Source organism: Quercus lobata, chromosome 9 (assembly GCF_001633185.2).
Source record: "Quercus lobata isolate SW786 chromosome 9, ValleyOak3.0 Primary Assembly, whole genome shotgun sequence".
Taxonomy (NCBI): domain Eukaryota; kingdom Viridiplantae; phylum Streptophyta; class Magnoliopsida; order Fagales; family Fagaceae; genus Quercus; species Quercus lobata.
The window spans coordinates 16,693,573-16,712,949 of NC_044912.1; the positions used below are offsets into that span (position 1 = coordinate 16,693,573).

A 19,377-nucleotide genomic window follows, 5' to 3' on the forward strand; every position below is an offset into this window, starting at 1 on the left:
CAAGGATCACACAATGGTAATGAAACCAATATCAGTGTACCTGCTCTGATACCAATTGAAAGTTCAAAAACGTGTAAAAATACCTTTGAACGTTTAGACCCCCAAATTACAACTTAATCAATTCAAGCAATATGTCAAACAACTAGTGTGCGGAAACTTAACATATGCTATAATATGAAATTGATTAAATACTATCTAAGCCATAACAAATTAAAATCTACAGCAGATAAATGAAAAGGCAAAGATAGAGAGGAAGGAAGATGCAAACACAAAAACAACACGCAATGTGTTATCGAAGAGGAAACCGAAACTCTCGGCATAAAACCTCTCCGCCGCCCTCCAAGCGGTAAGCAATCCACTAGAAAATACAGTTGGGATACAAGGACAGCAATAGACCCTCCAAGCCTAATCTACCCAGTGCACCTAAGCCCTCTAAGTTTCTTCCTCCAACGAGGTTGCGCCGAACCTTTTTCTTTTCTAACTTCCCGGATTCCGCTACTAGACCATAGCATCAACCAATGAAGATTGGTTCCTTCCTAACTGCTTCCCAGAAATCCAAACAACTGTCTCACAGTGATGATGATGGTGAGAACCAGGTTTGGTATAATGCCTCTCAAGGATTTGACAATGGAGAGAAAGAGAGTTGAGGAATTTGAAGAGACTCTAAGGTAGAGATTGTGGGTGAAACAATCTGGTTTTTCTTTAGGGTTTCTCTCTCAAAATTCTCTCTGGAAGCTCTCTTTCAATCGTGGGTAAAAGGGGTATTTATACTAGAGTGGGAGAGGAATGTGAAACGTCAGGTTTTACAAAACAGGGGTGGCTCGCGGCTTGACCTCGCGGCTTAACCAAGTCGCGAGATCCAGTCGCGAGATAATCGTATGGCCAGTTGTCTTGTTTTGTCCTGTAGTGCTCCAGCTAGCATGACTGTTCATCTTCCAGCATGCTTGGCACGTGTGCTGCTTCTGGCGGCTTGTAGCCGCGAGTCACCCGCGAGTCCCAGCCGCGAGTCTCTGTTTTCTTGCACACTCTTGAGCAATCTTCACTCTATCTCACTCACTACCCTTACATCAAACCCACCTAAATACAGGGTTACTAAATGCTGAATTACAAGCAAATTTGGCACGGAATAAAACCAATTAAATGGTTGAATAAATTCAACCTTACACTTATTAAAGAGTTGAGAAGATAATTAGAGCAAAAGAGTAAGTAGAGAAGTTATGAGAGAATAGTCACGCTCTTTTGGTGTATTGATGAGGGACTCTATTTATAGCTGAGTTTAAGGGAGTATTTAGCAAAGAATCTCAGCTAAAATCTTCAAAAAATCCATCCTAAAATTTGGCCAAGAATGGTATGTCTAACATTAAGAAGTATTTGCTATTTCAGATAATATTAGCTAAAGGTTCTGACTTAGCATTAAATGCTAGATTGTCCTTAACTAATGTGACTAGAGCATGTATTATGGCTAGTGATCTTGGTCATCTATTGCTAGTATCAGAGTTCCTAGGGCAGATTGTGTCACCCTAAGCCAGGTGTCAATCTTGGAGCCCCTTGTTGGAAATTCTGCAAGAGATCTCTTTGGTGCCATCCAAACCATATTTCCCTAAGTTTCCTTATTAGGGTTCTTGTGCTTGGTTCATGAACCAAATAATACATATTTCTAGTAAGGCAATAAGCTGTTTAGTGGTAGTTCTAGAAACTTCTAATGTCTAGTTATAGCTTCCTTTAGCCTTTTGATCGAATTTGTTGGAGAAGAGAGAGATGGTGGCTGACTTCAGCTGTCATGCATTAGCATAACCTTTATGTCTTGTCAAAATGATTAGAAATCAACTTACCAAGGAAGGGTTTGATCTCAGCTTGACAAGTGTCCCCCTCTAATCTGAGTTGACAAGTTGAAAGTGATTGTAGTGGGTCTTAGTTGTTAGTTTAGTTATGCTAAAATTGAATTGTAATTGGCCTAACCATTTTAGTCACCCACATGAGTTTTAGTTGTTGAGATTTTGCACACGGGCTGGATTATTTTAGTTGGGCCTTGTTATTGAGCTCTTGGGCTTGCATGTCCTTACAAAATAAGTAGTCGTGCCATGGGTTTGTAATATACATGGGCTTTAATTGATGTAATGCAATTGCAATTTCTTATGGGTAAAATAAGTATAGTTTCCATAAATTTTGTAGAATAAATATGTCGTAAATAATTTATGTTTCCCATGAATTTGCATATTTGCTAGGGAATTTAATATGCCAAAATGTGTTGTGCCAAAGATGATTAACTTTGGGCTTTGAGCATAATATTTGGGCTTTGATAGAATAATTGTTTGCCCAAAAATTAATAGTTTTGGGTTTTTGATGAAATGTTGCCAAAGTAGTATTGTGTTTTTTCGTAAAATGTTGCCAAAATAATATTTGGGGCTTTTGATAATATTTTGGGATTTTATAAAATATTGCCATGTGCAGACATGGGCTTCGATAAATATTGCCAGGTGTTTCTTTTGGGCTTTGTAAGGTGTCGTGTACCAATAGGTTTTGTAAAGGGTGTTGTGTAGCAATAGGCTTTGTAAAGCATGCCGTGTTACAATGAGGCTTTGTAATGGGTGCCGTGTAGCAACGAACTTTGTAAAGGGTGATGTGTAGCAACAGGCTTTGTAATGGATGTCGTGTAGTAACAAATTTTGTAAAGGTGCCATATGGCAACGAGTTTTGTAATGAGTGTCATGTTGTTGTAATAAATTTGTTGGGCTTTTTGGGTTTTGTCCATAAGATAAATGAGTATGGTCTTTCATAGAGATGGTATAATTTTGTGGCCCAATCTTGGTAATGATATGAGAAATATTTGTGTGGGCCTAATTTTGGTAATTATATGGGAAGTATTTGTTTGGGCCCAATTTTGGTAATAGTATGGGAAATATTTGTGAGAGTCCAAAATAATTTTTGGAGTTTATATGAGTATTTTTTGGTGAGTGGGCAAATGAAATTGAGACATGTGGCATGTGAGAAAAATTGTACCTCAACAGCCCCACCCAATTACCACACATTTGTGAGAATATCTAATATAAAATTCCAATAATAACATTAATTTAGAGTAAAAAATTCCCAAATTACTTTTCCATTCATCAATTTCACTTAATAATAATGTATTCGAAATCACCCTCCCCTCCCTCTTCTCATTTCATTCCCCTATATTCTTTGTTTGCCATGGATTTTACGTGGATCGTTTAGTTTAATTATTTGAGCAGAAAATGATCTCTGTCTATTAGACCACGATATCCTATAAACAACACAGAGATACAACGATTCATAGTTTTATTTTATTTTATTTTCTCATATAGGTGAATATATATATATATATATATATATTTTTTTTTTGATACATTGATAGTTAGAGGGTGGGGCAATTTAAATCTAAGTGTCTCAGAAATATTAGGAGTTTCCAACTAATAGAGTTATAACTTATAAGGTTCTTGGCCATATAGGTAGCTTTGGTGAGATGAAAGGTCTACAAAGTACATCCATGCATTTCATAATTTATTTATTTATTTATTTGGTGAGAATGAAGCTACAATTTCCATTAAAAAGGAGGCCTATCAGCTTGAATTCAATTATAGCATTGAGGTGTGGTGGATCTTCCATTCACACTGAAAAACTTCTGATATTTTTAGCATATCTAACCTAATAAACCCGAAGGATTCTACAACCCAATATATATATATATATATATATATATATATATATATAGTCCCACTCATATGCAACCCAATCATGCCTCGAAATCATACAATCTCCTTGACATGTTTTAGTAATTCATATAAAATTGCAAAAAATATTACAATGAAAATCAAATATTTAAAAAAGTGTAGAAATTCAACTTGTTATATTTGTGCAATCCAAGATAAACATGTTATGCTGAAAATGCCATTTACAATTTAAAGTGATTGACCTTTTATTTAGTACCCAAAGGTAATTAATCTTTGTTCCACTACCTTCTCGGCCTAATTGTGTTAATATATATATATATATAAAATTCTTTAAGTCCAAAATTTTGAAAGAAAAGTGAAAGAAATAATTTTTATTTTTTTTTAAGATTTAGGAAAAAAATTGATTTTGTACCAATCACTCTTCTATCGGTATTGAAATTCGAAGTGGGGCAATAAAAATGGATTCGAATCTATTACAATAATTATTACACCATGCAAAAGTAAAATAATAACTGAGATTGAAGGATAAAAAGTCACTTTTAATCTTAGCCCGTTAATTAGAAAATTTTTTAACTTTTTTTTTTCACCTTTCTATGTCTTACATTTAAAAAATCCATAATAATTGCATAGGATCTAAATCCAATAAAAATGATATATATATATATATATATGTTAATAATTATAATAAAGAGGAGAAATTTGAATATTAAATGTTTTGAAATGATCAGAAAGTATTAACTAGTTGAAATACAAGACTTTTAATATAGTTTAAATCTCTTTGCCAGCATGAATATGTTCAAATAAGATTTGACATTGGATAGTGAGTAAAATAAATTCAATGATTCTCACAAAAAATTAAATTATCAAATAAATTTCCATTATTGAGATACATTAAATTATGAGCATAATGATGTGTGTGTGCACACACGAATGTGTAATATAAAATTAGAGACAACGTAATAGATCAAAAGAATCCATTTGACTTTAAGGAATACAAATTGTAAAATTAACAAAAGTTAAAATTGCTCATATAGGTGCCACATAGAAGAGAAAATGATTGATTTCCCATCAAAGTGAAAAAAGGGAAGAAAAAAAAAATTTTTAATTGCTATTTTTTTTTTTTGAAAATACTAAGTATTTTTTAATACATATACGGGGAGAAAGGAAAAGGGTTTTTTTAAAGAAATTTACAATGGTGTATATCAAAAATTAAATTGCTTAATCAAGATTAAAGTGACTATTTGAACATGGAAAATCAGGATTTATAGGCTTTGTGAGGCATTCAAAAACCATTAAGCAAGTCATTTTTATATGTAAAAAGCCCTTGAAATGCTTTACTCCAAGAAAATTCAAAACAAGAAATATTACTTCGAATCGAGGATGAGTAGAGACCACCCTGCTAATTAAGGATTTAAACAGCTCGCAATTGAGGAAGAACTTCCTAATCAGTAATAGATTATTATTAGTACTAGTATTATTATTGTTGTTGTTGTTGTTTATTGTTATTAGTATTTTTGTAAATATTTTCATCTTCTTCTTACCAAATTTTTTTTCTTGAGATTACTGGAATCTATGAATTGAATAATTTATATATCCTTAAAGTTGGAAACTATATAGTAAAATAATTAAGTTAATGTCTTATAAATTTTATGTTTTTTATAAAATTTTTTTTTAGAAAGTTTCAACCTATGTCGCCCACTCCTAATAATAACTCTTTATCATCAGACCAAAATATCAATCGGTTTTTGATGTAGGCGGGGAGTGAACCTTAGATCTCTTATTTAACCATTAGAGATTTTACTAGTTGAGTTAATTAGAATCACGCAATGTTTTTAATACTTAAGATAGAAGAACTTGCCTTTGATGAATTAATGCTCTTGTTAGATATAAGGTATACTTGTTTTCTTTATAATTTGAATGAAAATGAAAATAAAATAAAATTGTACAGCAAATTTGGTTTCGATTTTGTAATTTCGAGTTAGGAATTATGTTTCAATCAAAAAATAAATAAAGAGTAAGGCTTTATGTTGACTTGTTCTCTTTCGTAAGGATGAAATATGAAATGGTAAATGTTTCTAATTGGTAGCTAATACTGTAACATTTGAGAAGTTCCCTATTAACTTCTTTGAGACTAGATTCTCAAAGAAAAAAAAAAAAACTTCTTTGAGACTACAAGTCTATTTTTTTGCTAAAATTTTAGACTACAAGTCTATAGCATATCAGAAAGACACCTTTTATTATTATTGTTATTATTTTTAGCTTATCATCTTTGTTTCTTAGATTTTAAGTCTACATTCAGTAAGATGATTTAGAAAGTAGTACATGTTGTCAGGGTCTACTTTTTATGAATTATTATGATTTCAATATAATTAGTTAGCTTAAATGATGGTAAAGATAAGAACATGATTAATTCCAATTACTAAAACCTTAGCCAAGAAGCTAAGAATTTTGTGCTTCAGTAACATCGCTTAATTCTTCTAACTGTAAATAGTTTAGACTTGAATGTTTCTTTGTCACTTTTTATAACTAAAAAAACAAACAAACAAACAAACTTGACTAGGAAAAATTCCTAAAAACACGTTTTGTAATCTTCCCTATTGTTCAGCTGTATTGAATAATATTGCAATACAGATCAACACAGAAAATGCGATTAATGTTTTAATTTAATGATAAATAGTGATCTTCATGGGGTGGTAAGAATCTATTTTATCATATCTAAAAAATACAATAGCAGAATTTTTAGGAGTCTTGTGTTCAAAACTTTGTGTAGAAACATTATAGGCGATTGGTCAAAATTGTTGATCTGTATGTTGACTTAATTGAGGCCTCAAATATCTGATTTGAAATATATATATATATATATATATTTTTTTTTTTTTTGAGATGATGATTTGAAATATATTTAATTTAACAAAATTGACTATTTGTATATATTTTAAAAGTCTTTGACCATATGTAACTAACTCAATTTTCTTGAATTCGAGCCTCATCTATCACCACTATCAATTATATTATTAGTTTGCAATCATATGCATCACACCATATATTTGGATGGCCCAAATATGAGATTTTAGGGTATTTTATAGGCAAGTAGTAATTTCAATCGCTTATAAATTTATTCTCTCTTCCATTCAACTTTTTACTAAAATATTAATTTCTCACTTAAACTCAATTACCACTTGAAATTCTCACTTCTTCACATGTAATTTACCAATTTATTATTGAATTAAGTCCTTCTATAGTCACAACAAAAATTCATCACAATTTCACAATACTTTCAAATTTGACTACCACCTCATACATGATGCCTTAAAATAAAAAATTGAAATTGCTGATTGTTCCCAGTCCAGGTGGTGAGGTTGTATGCAAATTGAAGGATGTTTCGAAATTTTTGTGAATTTTTGTTGTGATCCTAATTTTGTTGTATTTGATTAATTCATTTATTTTTTAGGAACATTTAAATTATTTATAATATTTAAATACTCCAACATTTAAAATATCAAAAAATTTATTTTAAAAAAGAAAAAGAAGAAGAAGATTGAATCACTGTCCAAATTTGCCTACCACCATACAAACAATCCTCTTAAAAAAATATATTAAAATTATATTTTTTTTTTTTTGTGTGTTCATAATTTTATTGTATTTAATTAATTCATTTAATTTTTTTTAGGAACATTCTCGAACATTATGTATCAACAAATTTATTTTAAAAAAAGAAAAAAAAAAAAAAACCATCAATGTCCAAATTTGCCTTACATTCTATCTTTCATCTAAAAAAAAAAAAAAAATTGCCTTACAATCTAAGACTGGACAGCATGGCGAGCCAAGTGTCACACTCTGACAACCTCTGCAACTAACGGTCCTTTTTCACCAACATTCCCGGCAAGCAACAACAATGGTCCACCATCAACCTCAAGTGCCCCATCCACAAAATACCCATTTTTTTCATTTCTCTTCATTCTTTTCTTAGTCATTGTTGTTTTTCATTCTCATTGTCGTTTTCTTCATAACCAAGCTGCTTAGGAGGAAAACCTTTTCCTCCTACCCATTGTAGTCCCTTCCGGTAATCCCCCTCTTCCTCTTTTCTCCTCCATTTCTGTGTGTTTGTGTATCTGGGATGTTAATGTTATTGCTTTTTTTTTTTTTTTTTTTTTTTTTTTGGGTTTCAAAGTTTTTGGTATTAACATAATGGGATGCAACCATGTTGTACACTTTTGGGGTTTGTTTTATCTGTGTCTTTTGTGTGAGCCAATGGGGTTGCTTCGTTTGGTATTTTGTGTAAAATGTTTGTTTTCTTGATTGCATATGAAAATATGTTGTATTTACTTTGGGTGTGATTTATTTTTGACATTGTGTCATTTGCATGAGGCTGGGCCTTGATGTGATGACAAGTGCCTTCCATCCAAAGCAACATGTTGTGGGTTCGAGTCCCGGAATCTCCAAAAAATTGAGGATAAGGTCGCCTACCAATGCCTTTCCCAAACCCCATAGAGGTGGGAGTTTTGTGCATTGGGTATGACGATTTGTGTCATTTGCAATGATAAAGGTTATGGGAGGGGAGATCACTAGGGGGAGGTGTTTGATTTGGCTTTCAGAATTTAGTGTTAGGGATGAGCGGATTGAACAAATGGAGGCATGGCATGAATGTGTATGGGAAATGGGTTTAATTTGGACTGGATTTTGTGGAACCTGAAATTCATGATTTATTGGTTGTGGAGTTTGGGTGTTTGGAATTTAGAGAGAATTTCAAATATGTTGGTACAACAATGCAAATAGATTTGGATTTGGGGCCTCTGCTACTAGGAGAGGTGAACTAATAATAATGGTTCTTCTTGAATAATTTCTCATTTTTGAATGGCATTTTCTCTGTTGGAGAGATTTTCAAAGAAGTTGACACCAACACGCATATGCTAAAAAAGGAGGAATTTCATTTATCAATATTGGTTCCCAGAAAATTATATGGAAAACAGAAATTTCATTAAATAATTTAGAGTTCAAAGTTATGATTTCAGCTTGCAGTATATCTAAATGCACCTCGTGCTCTCTGTCTAGTAGAAGGTCTGCTTGTGGGTAATGATTTGCTTATTTGGGATTTGTCTCCTCATTACTATGCCTGTATTGTGCTCTCAATCCTAAAGAAAGTGTGTTGTTTATACATCTTTCTTCTAAGTGGTCATCTGGCTTTGTCAATTTAATTTTAGGCTCCTTTTGTTACATGACAAGTCCTGATTGCTTTATGTTTATCCGTATTCAATTTTCTTCTTAGTGTTTTTGCTCTTAAAAGAATATGGTAGAAGAAGGAGAAATTTGAAAATGGATTTATCTTTTTATGCAAAAATTTTCCTTTCTTTCTTCTTTCCTAGAACTAAATAAGGGTCAAGGTAATTTAATGAACGTTCATGAATTTGGAGCTGATATGAGCTTCCACATCCCTGGAAATTTGGAGGTACTTAACAACCTAATGGCAGAATTACACATTCTATCCAACCTTTTTAATGTTGTTAAAAGTTATTTTAGAGCATTTTTTGTTGGTCCATTGATAGCAAATAATTTTAAGGGCCACTTACAAATAACTACCTAATGGGAAGCTTCAGACTTATGTTAGTAATTATTAACCTGTATTTTTAGAGGTGTGGATTTGAAGGAATTATGGTTTATTTTTTATTTATTTTCTTGCACATATGTCTTTCACCTTCGTTTATGTAATGCACACATACAAACACATATAATACATTTTGTTAATACTTTGTGCATTACTGCACACTGAATTGCTCTTGTTTTCATTGTCATATGTTTTAGGAAAAATTCCATAGTATTGCTATGATGGCTGTCAGCTTCAAATATTGGGATGATTGCATTGACCCTTCCGACATGGAAGCAATGTGGAATATTCCTGAAGTAAGCAATGAATGGTTAGATGCTGGAGAGTCTAGAGACCAGAAAGTTCACCTATCACGTGATCCAGATGGACAACCTTTTTTGACACAGATCGAGATGAAGGTTAACCAAATTTCTTTCTTTTATGGAGAAAATCATAGTAACTGTTAGTCATCTTTTAAAGTAACATATGTTCTATAATTATATTATTCTTACTTTTGGATTTGACTTGGTTCAAAATTATATTTTGGTTTTCTGAAAGCTTACTTTCATCTTGAAATGATAACCCTCCAATATTTCAGGAAAAAAAGGTCATGCGATAAGTTTAAGTTGATATTTCTTGATCTTCATTGTGATATGTTTAGATGCAACATTAACATTTGTTATCTAATTTTAATTTGTTATGATATTTTTCTAGGCTGTAGCTGAGATTATTACCTCCAGGCATTTCAATTCACAGATAGATCTGGTACATCTTCTTTTCAAAAATGTCACCCTACTCAAAGAGTTACTTCTGTTTAAATGCTAAATCATCAGTTGGACTTGAATATATATCTGAATGTGTGTGTGTGTGCGCGTGTGTGCATGTGCATTTAAATGTTTAAAATCATTGTTTGGATCTTTAAATTGGCATCTATTCTCATTTGTTCAAAAGAAAAGTGCAGTGTTTTACAGAAAACACCGTAGGAGATGGTTTCAGGATTATAGAAACTAAACAGATTATGAAGCCATAAATAATGGTCAACTGATTAAGCAGGGGAACTTTTTGTCTAAAAGCTTAGTATTTGCTGCAAACTGTTCGTAGTGTGGATTTAATGTCTGCAAATGATCTCTCTTCTTTTCAGTTTCTACTTTCCTGCCCTTAAGATTGGTTGATGCATTACTAAAGTGCTTTAATGGTATTCATTTGTGATATGTGTTTGGCCTTAGGATGAATGGTTGATTGGTTGGTATCTGTTATCACTTGCATCATAATATTTTTGACAGTTTAATAGTTGGGGGAGGGGGAATTTGAAACTTAAAAATCTCTATTGGAAACTTTAGGAAGTGTTAGTTAAACTACAAGACTCTTGGCACCATTTGCATCATTATGAAAATGAATTACTACCAAATGCACCTATATTTTCTTATATTTTTGTAGATGATCAGAAAACAGGATTATATTCTTCTTTTATGTTCTTTCGATATCTTGTCATCACTTAAGTTGTGACAAGTGAACTTTTACTAAACTTGTTTATGTCCTATTGGCCTTCCCTTGTTTTCAGTCTCTTATTTTTCATTTGTTTACTTATTTCTGTTAGCTTTATAATTATAATTCACCTTTGGCCAATATCAATGAGAATTTACTTTTGTCACATATCTAAGTCTATGCGATATATCCATGTATAGTCTCTTTTTCTTCTCTCACGGTCATTTCCGTAACCTATTCTTATTTTGTCCCTCTTGACTAAGCATATGTATAAATATATCATCTTCGAAGTTCTTGACATCTGATTGGGGAAAAATAGCTGTCTTTAACAAATTTATGTTAGGTAATTACTCATCTTAAAATGCCTTTGCTATCACCATGGCGAAGATCGAACAGTGCTAATCTAGCATACTTCCAGGAATTATGATGAAACTATGTTTTTAAAGTTCTAAGTTAACTGGTCTCCTGGCTTGGCTTGTGGATCAAAGTTCTCTGCATTCCTTTTGTTCCATTATCACTGGTCACCTACTTGTGTATAATTATCCATAATTTTGTTTTGGGAGGTTTGAAGTTGACAGAATTAGCAACGTGAATCAACTTTATTTCTAAAGCCTTTGCCTTTTATAATCTATGTCATGGCTGTCCTAGTGAAGAAGAATCAATGCATCTTTGTCTTCTATGTGGTTTTTGTTTGAGAATGATTTATGGTATCTTTATTGAATGCTTCATCAAAGACCTGCTTAAGTAAGAGAATGTTGATGGAGAATATAATTTTGATGGTTTAGTCCCCTAAAGAAGATACAAATGACTAATAAAATACTCATCATTACCAGACATTGGTGATCAAATTTTCATCCTCAAATTGAAATGAAAATAAGGATTCTAATACTTGAACTTTGCGAAATTTGAGGTTGGAGCCAATCTAATGCATCTTTCACATAAAGAAAATATAAATGAGAGTGCGAACATGTATTCAGCAGAAGTGCATTTGGGCCTCTTCCTGGTCCTTTTGGAAGTAATTTTTGGCTAAGTTTATTGAAAGCAAAGCATAGACACATGCTTGCACACACACGTATAGCTGGTAAGATTCTATGTTAGTTGGAGTTAGGTATTCGTACCTTCCTACAATATGCATGCCTAACACCTGTGCATGCCCATGTCATATGTGGCTAACACAGGTTGTTCATAACTTTGAGCTGATTATGTGACAAAAGTGAGAATGTATGTTCCAGTTAAAGCACCAATCAGCTTGACCACACTTGGGCCCAATGATGTCCATCTAGTCTTCCAAGGAACTTTTCTTTGACTTCCTTTTTTACAGAAACATATAATTCAAATTGAATCATTGACTTCTATTGTAATGTTAGTAATGACTCTAATTTTCTGATATATATACTATAGTTGAGAACAATGAAAGAATCTTGAGTACATAAGTTTGTGCTCCTTTTCACTTAATGCCATATTTCTAACCATGATTATCAAGGCTTATTTTGGATTTCCTCTTAAATGTCATTAGTGAGAAGTGGAAAAGCTTAAACACTATGTAATTCAAAAGCAGGCAGTGCAATTCAAAAACTTAAAAATTTGCTTTTGATTCCATCTATGGCTTTGAAGTAGAGTGTAACTTTTGCGTGAATTGACAAATGAAGCAATTTTTTTTTTCAAAATTACCGAGTAAGTGTTAGTTGCAATTCGATTTGAGTTTTCCATGTTTGACTATCCTTTCCTTGTTACAGGACATGATATGTGCTATTGCTGAACTTGAAAGCGACAGACAGCCTCTTGCTGTTCGGTCTGACAAAAAGAATAAGGAGCCTACCATAGGGATCATGCAACTTTCAATAGAATCTGCAAAGTGGCTGTTCAAGTACTAACTGCATGTCCTGATCCTCTTTCAAATGTGTAAAGGTTGACAATATTTGTTTATGCACTTTTAATATTATTTTGGTTGGGTGAAACTGCAACTTGCTTGCAGTGAGTTGGGTTACAGGTCGTATGAAGTGGTAAGGAATCCAGAGCTTCTGTACTGGCCTTTTGTAAGCGTATATCTTGGTGCTGCCTACATGAAATGGCTATCAAATTATGACCAAAAGTAAGTTACCAAATATTGGTCTGGTTGATCCATCTTCCTTTCATGTTTGTGGCTCCTAATATATCCGTTTGTGTGCAAATGACATTTAATAGCAATAGTTGACTTGATTACCATATTGAGTTTCTTGAGTGATAAGATATTAATGCTTCCTATCTGCAGAGAGAGAACTGAAGAGTTCATAATTAGGGCATATAAAGGTGGTACGAAAAAGGCAACTCATAAGTCAACTTTGCCATATTGGAAACGGTATCTTTGTGTCAAAGAAAGTCTTCCATCCAGGTGGTTGTTTGCTCTTCATTATGATGATTTGTATTTATGACAAGCCTATCATTTTGAAAAATATTTAGATCACCGATAAGAGGACCAGTGGAAATATGTTGTGTGCATCACCAGGATGTGGGTATGTGGTATGTTTGATGAATAAGTAATGAAAATTTTCTGGATATGATTGAACATTTCCTATCTTTCCTTTCTCTCAATGAGTGGGTAAAAGCTTTGTTTTGTCTTCATTTATTTATTCATAACACTAATATCTAGTTATTGCGGAAAAAATGTGAGTTAGCATGTGGCATGGTGCTAAGGAATGTCATGCTCAATATTTATAATTGCTACACATGTAACTGCATTACTGCAAAGTAGAATACTTTTATGAAAAATCAGTGTCTTGTAAGATCACTTTAATAAACTCTGAGTTATCTGAAACTGATTGCTTTTTTATCATATCTTTTTTCAGAAAATTTTTTGAAGATGGTCGAGATGTTTCTGCTTCTGCTTCTGCTGCTCCTACACCTCCACCTGGTTCTGCTACTGCTTCACCTCCATATGCTTCTTCCCCTCCACCCAATTCAAAGCCCACAGGTTGTCCTTTATCCAGTTACTTTATTTTTCATGCACGGCTTTTGTATAGTTATCTATGAGCTGAAACTGTCAACATGCATTGTTTGAGTGGTATCATATGAGCTGAAACTGTCAACGTGCATTGTTTGAGTGGTATCAGACATCTCTCCATTCTATGAATACAATACCAAATTACTTCTTTTATAAGGAGTAGACTTTCCTTCCACTTAAAGAAAATCAAAATAGGAATTTGAGGCAATTTTCTTTCAAATTGCTTATTTGATCATGTTATGATCATTGAGTTCTTAACATTTTACTCTATTTTTGTAATTTTTTATATATATATATATATATATATATATATTAAGATGGGTCATAATTCAAAAGAACTACGGAGATGGTGAAGCAAAGTGCTGTCGCTTTTTTCTTATGGTTGGTAATTTACAGAAAAATGAAATGGATCAAGAAACCATGATCTTGTGTTGTACCCCATTCTTATTGGGGAGGAATTGCTGTTTGCGCTAAAGCTCATTGTCTGCCATTCCTTGTCTTGTCATTAGTAACAACATAATCAATATTTTGCAGAGTTCTTAACATTTGAATCTACCTATCACTGTTTAAACCTTATACTTCTATATCAATAAAGTTAGCATTTTTACTTCCTTTGTAATTTTATAAACTTCCCAATTTACTGCTTTTAATGGGAATACATAAAGATAAAAAAGGAGGTTTCTATAATTTTTAGAGTAAAGTAAATCAAGAAGCATTAATACGATGCTAGCTGACTTGTTCTAGTGTGCGTATTTATTATTCTTTGATCAGTGATGCAGTGCAAATAAAGTAAAAGATGCTATTTACAAAACAGAACATGCTAGATGACTGCTAAAGATCAAATTATACTAATACTTCTTTGGTACAAATTATGCTCATACGGATTAGAATTTTTCATTGGAAAAACAAAATTATCTCTGAAATCATAACAAATACAAATGACCTGGATGACCAATGCACCCTTTAAAAAATATTTAGTGTGTTCTAACGTTTAATCATTAATGCTTCTTTAGTTGTCCTTACATTTTTTCAACTTCAAATCATGCAGATTTTGTCATTAACTTCCTAGTCTTGCTAGGAGTCCTCTATATTTGGATTTTTTTTTTTCATTTATACTTTCATTTATATTTTTGTTACTAAAATGGACAATCTCCTTTGTGTCTCTGATGAGGAAGCAGGTGTATACTCATATTGGGACACCAAAGCTTCTCCAGAAGACATGGAAGAATTGTGGAGCCATCCTGAGGTCCTGAAAGAGTGGACTAAATCGGGAGAGATACGGGGAAAAGTGCGCTTTTCCCATGATAACAAAAAGAGACCCTATCTTTCACGGGTGGAACTAAAGGTAAGAATCCATTAGAGTGAACATTCCTAAAGTTTGTTAATTAATAGGTCAATAATGCATATTTGTTAAGAATTTCTTCATACTTAACCTACCACATTCTGATTTTGTTTGCTAAATTGCTTAATAATTATAAGCAAACACATTTATATTCTACTTTTCATGAAATAGATGGGATGGATTTGATGAATGACTTTATATATAAAGTTTGTAACTGAGTGGGGCATTAAAGTATTGAATTTATCAAAAATATAAAGTTCATTTGATCTTAATATAGTTATTATGTATTGCCAAAACGTGGGAAGTTATACTGATTTGCATTTTAATTTTAATTTTAAGAGAAGATGTAGATAATGATAATGGCTCAGTTTAATATCTTAATCATACCCGTAATTCTTATATTGCTGTTCCACAATCAAAACTTATATGAATGTAACATGTCACCCTCAGTGATATTGAAATTTTCTTGCAGGCAGTTGCAGAAATCATTTTGACCAAACACTTCCTCACAAAACATATGAAACCTGTAAGTATGCACTTACTAGAAAAATTCTGTGGATCTTGTAATGGAGATGGTGTTATGTGACTTTATAATCACGATCATTGTAGTACCTTTTTTTTTTTCATTACTATAATTTGTTTATATTTTTGCTTTTCTTAATTGAAAAATCTCCTTGATAAATATATATATATATATATATATATATATATTAGTCTTCACTTATTCTGCCCTATATTCAGAGAATGGCTGTTTCAGATACATGTAAGATACTGCAGCATTTTTTTTTTTTTTGGTTGAGAAAAGTTTAGAAACAGCTGCATATTTAACATAGATGAGAGTGTCCAGCATGAAAAAGAAAAAGAAAATCCTAATTTGAGGAATGACGCAGTGCCTCACTGTGGGATACAGAGGGAACTTTTATACACGAGATGCAGACACATACCTAAAATACTCAAAATGTGTATGACATAATGTAGAAAATTTGGTTTTACCAGTAGTAGTGGTGTTCTTATTGATGAGAGTTCTTGACAATATATTTTAGTTTGAGAGTGTTCCAAAACAAGATTGTAGGGGCAAAAACTCCAATATAGTTTTTTAAATTTTTTTTTTTTTTTGTAATATGCATAAAATGTGCATATGCAGACCATCATGCACACACTCTAGAATGCTGTGTCTAAGTTATTTCCGTGATCATTTTCTTTCTCTTAATTATTTTAGTTTTAGCCTGTTAGAGATATTTCAAGTCCTTGTGAATTGTGATGTGGGGTGGTGTGTGATGTTTCAATTTGTTCTCGTTACAAACAAGTCTCTTTAGTTTTTCATTACATTGCAACTTATAAGTTAGGTTCATGCCCCCCTCACCTTAAAGGGATTTTTGTTGTTGGCATGTCGGGTCATGGCAGTTTTTTTATTTATTTTATTTTTGAGAATAGGTATGTTACGGTCATGTCTAGCCCTTATCATGTGTGACATTGTGCAATGTAGGTTCATCAAATTGTTGGCTTGTTGCATACCATAAACTATAGAGTTTAAGAGAATATGCCAAATAAACATTTTCATTTCTTTTTGGATAATTTAATAATTTGTATTCATGTTTTTCATGAAATTCTTCATTTACTGTAAAATTGAAAATGCACTTTCCCTTTCAAGCTCTCACTTCAAGTTTTCTGTTTGTATATTGTGCAAGCATATAATATTTCCTTATTTCTTATAAATCAAGCATCAATCTTCCCATTCACTGTATCCTGTGGTGATTTTTTAATTGCATTCTACTATATTGCTAGAGTATTTTTTGAAGGATTTTTCTTGACAATGGTAAATCTTGAAGTGTTACTCTATATCGGCAGTAGGATGGGGCAAGAAAAAAAAAACTGTAAATTTATACTGTATTAGTTTTCCCCAACCAATGCTGCATGTTGCAAAGTCATCTGTTGGATCTGTGATCTTTCAGGCTTGACCTAGCAGTTTCCAAGTTGAGGTCATTGATTTTTCTGGGTTTCTATGATATGGAGAACTTTAATATTAATATTCCTTTCTTTAAACAAAATTTGGAGATTCCCTGGAGCTAGGGAACCAAGAACATAATTAAGCTATCTGGCATTTTGGTTTGGTGTATCAGTTTCCTGGATATATATATTTTAAATTTTTATCCCAACTTTTTATGTCTTCCGTACCATTCTTCTGCTTATTGTACATTTTTTTTTTTTTTTGGTAATTCGTTTTTTCCTGAAACTTAACTTTCTGTACAGACATGTCTTTGTGCTCTTGCGGAAGTTGTTAGCCTGCGTTTTGTAAATGGAGTTGGACCACGTACTGGAATAATGGGAATTGACTATTCGACAGCTTTCTGGCTTTACATGTATGTGACATAAACATACTTAGCATCTGATTTACTTTCACCTTTTGGCTAATCTTAACAAGAAATTTGATTACTTTGGCTCCTTTTGGGGGTGTTGGGACATCTTATCAATATGAATTAATTTGATTTTAACCTTGTTTAGTGTCTGTATTGACTAAGTTCTTCCATGCAAGTGGAGTGTTTACTAGATTGATATTGACTAATCAATGCAATTAGGCCATGTAATTTGAACCTAGTATGCCTGCATTTCAAATGACTGTCAAAGATAGACTTAAAAAAAATAAAAAAAATCTTGTGATTGTCACAAGAAACAAAGCCGTTTGTGATATATATATTTTAAACAAATGTCTGCATTTCTTGAACTTCTTCTTGTGTATAGGGAATTGGGCTACAGGGCTTATAGAGTTGATTCAGCTGATGATCTAACCAAGCCGTTCGTGTCTATGTACTTTGGTGCAGCCTATTTGGTTTGGTTATCAGAATATGAAGGGAGGTAAGCCTTCTGACTACAAAAAGTTTCATTTAGCTGTGTGAGATTTGTTGTCTGCAATAATATTTCCTAAGCAACTAGCAACTCATTTCTCATTCAATGGTTGTAAATAGGGAAAGGACTCCACAGTTTGTTGTTCAGGCTTACATTTCAGGGCCAAAGAATGTGAATCTTCAGGAAACAGGTCCACTTTGGCTTAAATTCATGCAAGCATTGGGCAATTATGAGGACATAAAGAAGTATGCATCTTCTCACTTCTAAATTGAAATCAGAGAATTTTCAGTTCTTATGACACATGAATTTTTCTTTTTCTCAGTAGAGATCAAGGGAACTGCTCCATTCTGTAAGAGATGATCATCTGTGGTCTGTCCTTGTACAAAAACCAAACAAGAGTGAACATCATTATAGATGAATGATTGGTTTTATAGAAACAATTTAGTGACATATCTCTCAGCAATTTTATTTCTGCAAAAAGCACAGGGGAAGACAAATAAAGAATCCTCTTTTGATTGGATGGATTTTAGTTCTAATCAATTTATTGGACGCTCTTTGATCCAATTCTTGTAATATAGATTATATATTACTTAAATGTGAAACAGGATTGTCAATGACTTAATGGATCCAGTTTGGATAAAATTTTCCAAAATAGAAAGAATCTAAATAAAGGCACATACTCTGGGATAAGATGCCCTATTCTCAAATATGATGGTTCCAAGTTTTCATATATTGTTTCACACTTTCAAATTCAAGGCCAAGTAATGGAGATGGAGATATTGGAGAATGCCATTGTATCAACTAACAATATTAATGTCTTAGAAATTGATTGGGGTTTTGGACTGATGATAATGAGCACAATTATAAAAAACGGACGCCATAGGTTAAAACTTTATTTAAAATAAAAAAAAAATAAAAAATAACAATATTAATGGCCCACAATAAGTTGTTGGACATGAGACATGTTGTTAGCAAAAAGAATATTTTCAATAGAAATGTATATGATTCAAGTCTTCCATTGTTGTAACTATTGTAACTATCAAAATATCCAAAAAAATAAAAAGTATCAGGCTATGGTATTCATACCTATTTAGAACATACACGTTCAAAATTTGTTGTAATGTTCCTACACACTTTAATATTGTATTTCAAGTCGATTTTGCTCCTTTAATAGAAATCACAGCTTTATTCTCCCCAAAAAAAAAAAAAAAAAAAAACTATTTAACTCTATTTCAAATTTTCAACCTACAAAAAGTGGACTTGTGGTTAAATTAAAATTAAACGCTTACATACTTGGGACCAGTAATACGAAACTATATTAAGCTTCAAATCTCATTTCGACCTAGTCTAGAATATATATTTACACTCGTGCCAGCGAATCCTCTCCTTTTAAGTTTCTCCATCTCTCTCTCTCCAAGTAAAAAGATGCATGTTTGCTAGGTTATTTGACCATGGG

At 32.4% G+C, this 19,377-nt stretch overlaps 1 protein-coding gene across 2 annotated transcripts; it reads left to right on the forward strand.

The window, feature by feature from the left end:
- The first annotated feature begins 7,539 nt into the window (after nt 1-7,539).
- LOC115959123 lies at nt 7,540-18,630 on the forward strand. Of its 2 annotated transcripts, none has more exons than XM_031077428.1 (13): nt 7,540-7,752; nt 9,489-9,689; nt 9,985-10,035; nt 12,492-12,622; nt 12,731-12,847; nt 13,007-13,126; nt 13,581-13,705; nt 14,914-15,080; nt 15,550-15,603; nt 17,328-17,437; nt 17,817-17,930; nt 18,041-18,166; nt 18,247-18,628. In XM_031077428.1, exons 2-13 carry the CDS (start codon nt 9,510-9,512, stop codon nt 18,272-18,274), a joined length of 1,323 nt encoding a protein of 440 aa, XP_030933288.1. In that variant the 5' UTR covers nt 7,540-7,752; nt 9,489-9,509; the 3' UTR covers nt 18,275-18,628. The 2 variants fall into 2 exon arrangements, with proteins under 2 accessions (XP_030933288.1, XP_030933287.1); XM_031077427.1 differs by having other exon boundaries at nt 7,542-7,752; nt 18,244-18,630.
- The last annotated feature ends 747 nt before the right edge of the window (nt 18,631-19,377 follow it).

What these genes read in the sequence shown, in the direction of transcription:
- LOC115959123 (XM_031077427.1), top strand. Translation starts at nt 9,510, where the DNA reads ATGATGGCTGTCAGCTTCAAATATTGGGATGATTGCATTGACCCTTCC. An exon ending in TCTGCAAAGTGGCTGTTCAA is followed by an intron (nt 12,623 to 12,730) that starts GTACTAACTGCA and finishes ACTTGCTTGCAG; the next exon opens with TGAGTTGGGTTACAGGTCGT. An exon ending in CTATCAAATTATGACCAAAA is followed by an intron (nt 12,848 to 13,006) that starts GTAAGTTACCAA and finishes TCCTATCTGCAG; the next exon opens with AGAGAGAACTGAAGAGTTCA.